Here is a 9,887-nt window from a genome sequence, read left to right as displayed (position 1 = left end):
CACAATGTTTTTAGTTTTTCATTTTTTTTTTAAATATATAGAAATTTTGAATTTTTTTTAGGGATAATTGCAGCAGTGGTCCCAAACCTATTACCTCTTCTCTCTCTCTCTCTCTCTCTCTCTCTCTCTTTTTTCACCTTAACCTTCACTTTGTGCTACCCACGGTCCCAAACCTTTTAAAAATTAGCACCTAAGATCCAAATGGATGATTTCTATTAGTTTGACCGTTAGTTGACGCAATAAAGAAGATATTTTATATCTCTTTCGTTTTGAAGATGTTTGGGCAAATTTTTAAAACGTACAAGTGGTAGTGTTGGAAGTAATGGGTATTAAATCGGTAGGTTATATAACTAATTTATTGGCCATTTGTGAGAAAAGATTTAGGGTGGGTTCCAATAATTAAGGAATTATTTAAGAAGTGATTAATGCGATGAGGTGATTACAATTGTGCATCGATTTGGCCAAATAGGTATGTGTGTGGACTTGAAATGGTCTGGTATAACCAAATGCTTGCAACGGTGTTTATGAGTCCTTTTGTTTATTGAATCATTGAGAACAAACTTTTCTTTATGTTAATAGATAGTAAAAACTTCATACAGTTGATCTTTTGAAACTATTTCAAGCCATGATGCCTAATCAATCAATCTTGGGGTAAACAGTCTTGACTGCTTTGCTTACAATCCTATAGTAGTTTATTGTAGCTAATAGATGATCTTCATCAAATCGGGTTAGACTATAGATCGATATAGAAACAATTAGATGTCTCAATAGTATCGACTCGCTTTAATTAACTAGAAAGATTATAAGAATCACCTTCTGCTATTATCTAGAAAGTGATTCATTTTGTCTGTGGAAATAAATCTATTGAAAGAGGTCCAGTAGCCTGAACTTTTCGTTGGCCAGTAGTTAGAAAAAAAGTTGACATGGGTGTTATCGGTAGAATTTTATTCACATCTTAGATATTGGAATTTACTCATCTTCCAAGAAGAAGCCAAATGAAACCAAAATTTCATGTTCAATTTTGAATTAGATATGTTAAAATGCGGAATCAATATTGATTATAACCCCTAACGTTTCAAGCGAACGATACAAATAGACATTCAACTATTCACTAGCAAAATTTATCTCATGGAGATTTACGAAGTCGTGCCTCATTTAATTCAATTCGAGTTTTCTACAATGATTTTGCTCAAATTTAATGTTTTGATTGTTTATTAAGTTTTTGAAAATAGATAGCTATCGAAGATTTTGTGACTATTGATGCAAATATTTTCGCCTGGCTACCAAAAGTCTAGAAAGATAGACATCTATAGCACAACTGAAGATCAGTGTGTGACTAAATAGCTTCCAACGAACAATCAAATTTATCTATTTATAAACAAAGGCTAATTGTTGTTACTTTAAAGGAATAGCATTAGAGATTTATATGAAGAGACAAGACAAATGTAGTTTATCTTCCCTTGTTTAACATGAAATGGACATTATGACACATATATTAGGAATATATTTTTGAGAGAGCTGAAAAAGCAGTAGTTGTTCTCTATATTTGCCTTTCTCAACGAGTTTTGTTAACAAAGATGGAACCTTCCACAAAGATTCTTTGACAAATAAATTTAAAAATAATCTCCACATTTTATTTAAATTAATCTAAGGGTCCATATAAGTCTAATTAAATTCCTTAAAGTTCCAGATTAACCTCACCCCAACTTCATTTAATTCAGTTCAATATATTTGTGTGTGTGTGTGTACATTTGTGTACGGAGAGACTCACAGTATGTAACTGGTTAGGCAACATCTAATCGGAATGGAGAGGATATTTGCCAATTTGGTGTTGGGTGACACCCATTTGACTTAATGAAATCAATGTGGCCCGTTAGATTCGTTTAAATCAAGGATCAAGATTCTTTGTAAAATTTATTTGTAAAGAATCTTAATTGGAGGAACGTTACACTTAGAAATGATTTTCATTTTGAGAGAGCTGAAAAATTATTAATTATTTTATATTTTTGCCTTTCTAACGCATTTTTTAACTAAGACGGAACCTCGTAGACCATAAATGTTTAGAACCATCTAATCAACAATTGGAGATGGATTGGAGCAACCAACTTGAATGAACATAGACAAGTGGTCATAACTCATAATGTGTTTCTCTAGAGCGTAAAGAAACAGTGTTTGAGTTTAACAGAGACGACGAACACGCACTAGACAAGTGTTTTTTAATATATTTATTGAAACAAAAATGGAATCTCGAGGTGATTAAGCCATTTTTTAGGAACAAACTACTAAAGTATTTTTTTCTCCTTTTAATTTTACTATTGTAGGTCATGAATATGTCCGGAAAATAAAAATAAATAAATAAACGTTGTTATTCTTATCAATATTTTAATAATGCTCCTACAATTACCAAACAAGAAATAAAAATATAATAAGTACATGAATCTTTTTTTTTTTTTTTTTTTTACAAGGTGTCCAATTCTTGACTAATCCTTGGGTCTGTGATCCGGCCCCTCTTCACACAGTCCGGTTAATCACAGGATGTGCCTCCAACTGGCCAGGGTCCGAGCGCTCCTCACCTGGTCTGACAAAGTGCCAAGCAAGCCAATTCAAGTTGCACATTGCCTTCCAAGAATAATCCTTGCCTTCCAAGTTCCCACTTGCCTTCCAAGAATAAATCCTTGCCTTCCCAATGTTAATAAGTACATGAATCTTACATGTTCCTGTGGTTGTTAGAGCACAAAACAGATTTAGATCTTGAGACGCATATTTTAGTTTATTCAAGTCAATATGATGTCAACAAATTCTACGACTGAATATAATATCTAATACAATTTCAAAAACTCAAAGAAAATCATAAAAGAATTTATTAGTCTTTCGCCTTAGAAGTTCGACACCTGGGATAGACTCTTAACTTGTTTAACTGTAATTGACAAGTAAAAAGAGACCTCGACGAAAAGAATAATGGTTATTTGATGCATGAAAAAAATATATTAATAAATCGAATAACCAGCTAGCATATATATATATATAGACAGAGAGAGAGAGAGAGAGAGAGAGAGAGAGAGAGAGGTGTGAAATGAAACAATTGGGCTTTTGGTTTGACCAATAAAAGTTTAAACCAATAAATCAATACAAGGTTTGACCGAGATATTCAAGCTTTTGGTTCATTCTTTAGATAAGAATTTTTTTAACAAAAATAAATCATTGGTTTTTCTAAAGAGTCAATAATATATTTTTTGGTAAAACAAGTAATATTTTTTAAAAAAATGGGCGAGCAATTCAATTTGATTTCAAGCAATTTTTAACTATTGAAATTTAAACCTAAATTGAACCATTTTCAAATGGTTCGATTCGATTTTGAAGCAATTAAAACTTAACAAAACAATAGCAACAATCTCCCTTTCGTTTGATGACGAATTTCCTGCTGCAAAAAAGATTCGAATATTCATGAATTGGGCTTTCTTTCAGATGCTGGAAGTGTAAAGAAAGACTCAATAGAATATGTGCTCTTCAGGCACTTGAACCTGCTTGGATCACATCTAGACAAATCGAAGTAGGTCGACAATGTCATTATAGAGAATTCCTGTCTTGTTTTCCACATCGTTAGTTGTTCCATTGATATACACAATTTTTCTGAAGAAGCTGGACCCTTTCTCCATCGAAAGAAATGAGATTATCGCAGATTCTTTTTACACTATTCCGAAAATCCAAGGACTCAATCGTATGGATATGTAAAATATAGGATTTCCAATCCTAGCAGGAAAGGGATACTCACTTATAATCATGGAATCGACTTGATCATCAGATTATAAGTTCATAACCCTAGCCCATTCCCATTCTGGTCGGAACAGATCTAATTCTTTGATTCAATTTTGATCTTAGACAAAAAGTCGATATTGGGGCCTGGATCACGATCGATGCCAAACATTCATGATCTGGATGTGAATGAGTCTAATTACTTATCTCTTGGTCTATTAGTGAACCATCTCTCTGAAAGATATTCCACTAGAAATATTCTTGTTATTGCTTCGACTCATGGAACGAAATCAAGTGTTTCTAAATTACGAAGTTGATATGATTTGGTATATTTTTTTGTTCATCTATAATTTATAGAGCATATTGACTTCAGAATAAGTTTTAAAAAATATAAAATTACTTTTATAGAAAGCAAGATTTTTGAACTTAAAATTATCAAGAATTTCAAATTTATTTCGTAAAATAATTACTTAAAAGATCATTGTCTATATCTGTATCCGTAAAACGGAAATTGAGTTATTGTTTACAATTAACCTTTTGGGGTTTGGACAAAATGTAAAGCCCACATTGCCTAACGCCATTACTGCCCTAACTCCCTATAAATAACCAACTCCGCCATTTCATTCGGCAAGGAGCGACCATGGCCATAGGTTTGTCTCAGTGATTTTCACTTACATTACTCATTTCTCAGCAATTTTTGTTTAATCCCATCTTAAGATATCAGCATTTTTGTCTGTAAATCGTTTCTATATGTGATGTTTCAGGTTTAAGTCATTCCTACTCATCACCTTCTGCGGACAAAAATGGTGAAGATGAGCTAATGAAGAAGGTGAGTTTTTCGCCACTGGGGAAAGGAAATGAGGTCGTAAATGGCGAAGAAATTGGGTTCGATCCGAGTGAACCTCCCCCGTTTAAGATTGGCGATATTCGAGCAGCAATTCCTGAGCATTGTTGGGTTAAAGATCCATGGAGGTCTTGCTCTTATGTTGTTCGGGATATTTCCGTGGCTCTTGGCTTGGTGGCAATTGCATTGCATTTCAATAGTTGGATTTTGTGGCCTGTGTATTGGTTTGCGCAGGGAACAATTTTCTGGGCAATTTTTGTTCTTGGCCATGATTGGTAATCCCTTTTTCCTTTCTGAATATCTACTAGCTTTATATCTCATACAAAAACAAAATGTCTATTAAGATTAATGAGATTTGATTACTTGGATTAATGAGACTGCCGATATGACAAAGTTTTACTTTCACTGTCAACAAAATTAACGGCTATGAAAAGAACGGAGTTGTCTATGATTGGTATCTTTGTTGATTACAGTGGCCACGGGAGCTTCTCCGAGAATCCCAATCTCAATGATATTGTGGGACACATCTTGCATTCTTCCATTCTTGTACCGTACCATGGATGGTTAGTCTTGAAAATATCTCCAATCCATAATGTAACGTTATAGAAAATTGATGTTCTTATTTATGTTAACATCATAGGAGAATCAGCCACAGGACTCACCATCAAAATCATGGACATGTTGAAAACGACGAATCATGGGTACCGGTAATGTTTTTCGTAGATTCTTGAGCTTTTTTTGATTCATTCTCAGTTTTTCTATTTCCTTTTGTGCAATTTTTGTTTGTCTTTCTTTTAAGAATCTGTGGGTAATTTGGGGTTATGATTTCTTAACTGGATGGTCTAATTTGTGTCCCTGTCATTTTCTTTCTCATTCCAGTTGCCTGAGAAGATCTACAAAAATCTGGATTTGGCGACCAAATTCCTGAGATACAAAGTCCCTTTCCCCCTGTTTGCATATCCCCTGTATCTGGTAAGGTTGCATGTGAGATTATTACAGTTAAAAAGAAATTTACATGTAACGTGGACGACATTGGACATTACCAGACATAATAAAAGGATCACATCCTGCTCAATACTTATGTAGAATGGATTGGACAATAAATCGCATGATACAGAGAGTGCTGCTTACTAAACATGTGTTTTGTTGGTTTTGTATTGCAGTGGTCTAGGAGTCCAGGGAAGAAAGGTTCACACTTCAATCCTTACAGTGATTTGTTCAAAAGCAGCGAGAGGAAACTTGCACTCACATCAACAATCTGTTGGGCTGCAATGGTTTCTTTTCTCTTTTGTCTATCCATCAGAATTGGACCGCTCCTATTGCTAAAGCTCTATGGGGTTCCATATGTGGTCAGTTCAATTACAAGTCCCCAGTGATTTCCAGATTTCTATAATTTGATTTAGTAACTATACTTACATTTACATACAGATATTCGTCATGTGGTTGGACTTTGTAACTTACTTGCACCATCATGGTCATGAGAAAAAGCTTCCTTGGTACCGTGGCAAGGTTTAGCAATCTTAACTCTAGTAGCTTCTAATACTACGAACCAAACATGCATTCATCGTATTTGTCTTTCGTCTTCTTAAGCCCAATTCAACGCACTAGGCATACTTTCGAGATTTTTGCAAGTGCCAAGACATTCATGATCTATCTGAATAAGGACAAATTCATTATTTTTTTCCTTGTCTTAACATTGAACAGGAGTGGAGTTACTTAAGAGGAGGCCTAACTACTGTGGATCGTGATTATGGATGGTTTAACAAAATCCATCATGATATTGGCACCCATGTTATACACCATCTCTTTCCTCAGATCCCGCATTATCACTTAGAAGAGGCGGTAATACCTCAGTTACTCAAACTACATTTACCTGTTTGTTAATAACGAGGAAGAAGCTAAAATCTTATCTTCTACACTTTCCGGTCATGTCCACTTATACGTGCTCTCGTGCACGTATGTTTCTTATATCAATTTGATAATAGCGATTGTTGAAGGCAGTAATACTTCAAACTACATTGGCATGTTTGTGAAGATCGAGCCTACAAGACTATATTAAAGGCATGTTTGATCTTAAAATCAGATTTTTTCGCTAACTTTTATGGAATAAGGCAATCCCAATAAATTCCATGACATGCACCGAGAACCCAAATTCATGCTTTCCAATGTTGCCCTCGACTTGGAAGAGTGATTTAACATTTTACCCCCAGTGCTTTTCCCATTACGGTATAAAGGGTTTCTCCATAGATCTATATGGTTGGCGGTAAATTGGAGAATCAGACAGCACTAGTTGATGAAATAGAAGAGAGAATTCAACATTGTCATTATTTCTCTACCAAACAAATGTAGATTTTGGTCCAGTAAATCAGATTTCCTCATAATTAGGATCAAACAAACGCTGAAGATAAAAAAGAAGCTAAAATCTTGTATATTAAAATGATGAATCTTGTCTACTAGTGCACGTCCTCCCATGTATAACAGTACTGTTTCATTTGTTTTGCACACAGACAAGGGCGGCTAAACCAATCATGGGCATGTATTACAGAGAGCCCAAAAAATCAGGACCAGTTCCTTTTCATTTGCTCCAAAATTTGGTAAGAAGCATTAATGAAGACCATTTTGTTAGTGATAGTGGAGAAATAGTGTATTATCAGAAGGATTCACCACTCTATTGAGAGATTTGCTTCCACTAAGAAGAGTGACTACTGATTCTTCCATCGACACATTATCTGAAATAGTGATTTTTACTGTATTTCTTGTTTGGGCTGCGTCTCATGAATAGGTTGTGGTGTCTGTTATCTTGATATACTAATATACTATGTCTTATGTAATCATATAATATAATAAGTCATTGTTTTTTATGTCCCTAAGAAATTCCATTATATGATAATGTATTAATGTAATTATGTCTTCTTTACTGCTTTCAAACGAAATTGGAAAATATTTATTGTACATCACCGTTCACCCAATCTTCTATAGATTGACAAGGTGTCAAAAAGAAAATGTGAGAGTTTGTTTCTTTTATTTGGTTGATGAAATTTTAACCCAATTAAATTGTCCCATCATTTGTTGGTAAATAAATCCCTAAATAATGATGTACACGTAGCACAACTAAACTAAATTATATCCAGAAGCGATAGTGCTTTGGAAACAAAATTTTATCGGTAAACAATATGGTATCCATAAGGGTGTCCTTAATGTACATGTGAAAATCTATGATTGGGGGTTGAAAAAATTATTTTTTAACTCTTCAATAATGTTATGTCACTTGTACATTATGGACATCCTTATAGATACCATAATGTACATGTAGCATGATTCGTGTTTGGAAACGGCACCATCCTATCTTGATTTACTAGAAAAAAATGATAACTACTTTGAAAATAAGATTGGTCATAGCTCGAAAATCCTATCATAAAAAATAGGATGAAATATTGTTGAACTTTGTGATTCTTGATAAGAACTAACCTAAGTAGATTCAGCTATAACTTGAAAGGATCATTCTTGGGGTACATAATAGACACCATAATGGTGTCCATAATCCTGAGGTGGCGCCTCTCCATTGGAGGAGGCGCGGGGCCCACAGGCACCCCCTCCAATGGGGGGAATTCAATACTTGTAGGGCCCTCTCTATTCCATCTCTCGAGCCCCGAAGAAAACCCCCTCCCCTTCGGGCACCCCCTCCAATGGGGGGTGCCACCTCGGCACTACGGACACCATTATGGTGTCCATTATGTACACTTAGAATATTCCAACTTGAAAACTATACAAGAATCTTGTTAGCTTGCCCATAAATCAATCGGTTGAACAGTTTGATCCTTTATTTTTTCAAATTTATTTATTTATTTATTTATTTATTTTGGGCGGGGGACATTGATTTTGTCCGAAGACTGTAGTCATGTGGCTTTGGAGTGTGTGAAAAGATTTGGAATAAACTATTATGGGTCTGAGTGACAGTTCAAAACAAATCATGCCAATCAATCTGCAGGTTGAGGTAAATTTACGACAAAATGTGACCATTGCAAAGCTGTAACAATTTAAAGAAAGCTTCAATTTTGTCCGGTTGTAAAAATAGTCACGTGATGTAGCTATTTTCGAATATCGATCGGTTTGGGATGGGTAATTTTTGAGAGCAAAGCTACAATACTAGGGAGAAAATTTACAGAGATTTTACAGGCATCTCACAATATAGTGGGTCAGCATTTTTTTTAATTTTTTATTACACGAGGGTCCCACGTGAGATCCATTCCATTATAAGTATTTTGTATAAAGCATGGTAAATTGCTCGTTGGCAAACCAATTTTTCCCAATTTTTGAGGTGGGGGAGAGCCATGAAGAGGGGTATCTGACTATTAGAGCACTTTCAATGTTTGTCGTTTAACTGTTAATAAGTGAATAATTACACCAAAAATAAATAAATAAATAATCATCAATGCAATTTCATTGGGATTCTGTTCAGTTGACGTGTAATTTAAAAATTAAAAAAAATATGTTAAGACTATAAGACTTCATTAGATGGGGTGAGTTGGCAATACCTTCAATCACGAATGTTGGGATTAATTTATGAACATAAATAGAAATTTTAAATTAAGTTTATACAAATTTTGCTACATATACATCAAGATTTATATAAGAGATCATATAATAAAACATAGCGCTCTACCAATTGCCAATTTATAATACAATTAACTTTTTCATCTAATCTTTCTTCCTACATTATTTTCAGTAATCGCTTAGGTACTATTTTGATATACAAGGAGCAAAATCCGTTTAAAAATTTACACAAACTTCATTAAATTTGGTTTTTTCAGAACAAATTCTACCCTATCATTCAAAAACGAAATATATTTTATATTGTAAATGTAGTATTTGTAAATTACTATTATACTCCTGTAGCCCTAATTATTATGATTATTGTATTCTTGTAGCCATAATTCTTCCCTATAAATCTGAGGCTTTGGTCATCAATGAAATACAAAAAAGTCTATTGACTTCTTTACTTTCTTTTCTTTTTTTCCTTACTTTATAACACATTATAAACATGATCGCTCTGCATTCTAGTGGAAATAGGTAACTCGCGCATAAAAGGAAAATTCCTCCCCGAAGTAGTGCCATGCGGCCACATGGTAGAAATTCATGTGGTCGCATGGTTCATATGCTAATCGCCTGTTGGTCCCATGTGGCATGTCATGCGGTCGCATGGCTTGGACAACCATGTGACAGCATGGCTGTCCGGTTGGCTTTCCCATTGTAGTTGCCCAGTTCATCTTGATTCTTTTGCTTTCGCCCT

General features: G+C 34.4%; 1 protein-coding gene across 1 annotated transcript; it reads left to right on the top strand.

Moving 5' to 3' along the window:
- Nucleotides 1-4,288: 4,288 nt before the first annotated feature.
- Nucleotides 4,289-7,500, top strand: LOC111401332 (omega-3 fatty acid desaturase, endoplasmic reticulum-like). The gene is made up of 9 exons (XM_023029027.1): nucleotides 4,289-4,403; nucleotides 4,518-4,872; nucleotides 5,071-5,160; nucleotides 5,238-5,304; nucleotides 5,477-5,569; nucleotides 5,761-5,946; nucleotides 6,026-6,106; nucleotides 6,302-6,439; nucleotides 7,105-7,500. The coding sequence occupies exons 1-9, from the start codon at nucleotides 4,394-4,396 to the stop codon at nucleotides 7,270-7,272; spliced, it is 1,188 nt and encodes a 395-aa protein (XP_022884795.1). The 5' UTR covers nucleotides 4,289-4,393; the 3' UTR covers nucleotides 7,273-7,500.
- The last annotated feature ends 2,387 nt before the right edge of the window (nucleotides 7,501-9,887 follow it).

Source organism: Olea europaea, chromosome 10, assembly GCF_002742605.1.
Source record: "Olea europaea var. sylvestris chromosome 10, O_europaea_v1, whole genome shotgun sequence".
Taxonomy (NCBI): Eukaryota; Viridiplantae; Streptophyta; class Magnoliopsida; order Lamiales; family Oleaceae; genus Olea; species Olea europaea.
Note: the sequence above shows the minus strand (reverse complement) of the source record. Positions and strands in the feature narration are given on the sequence as shown.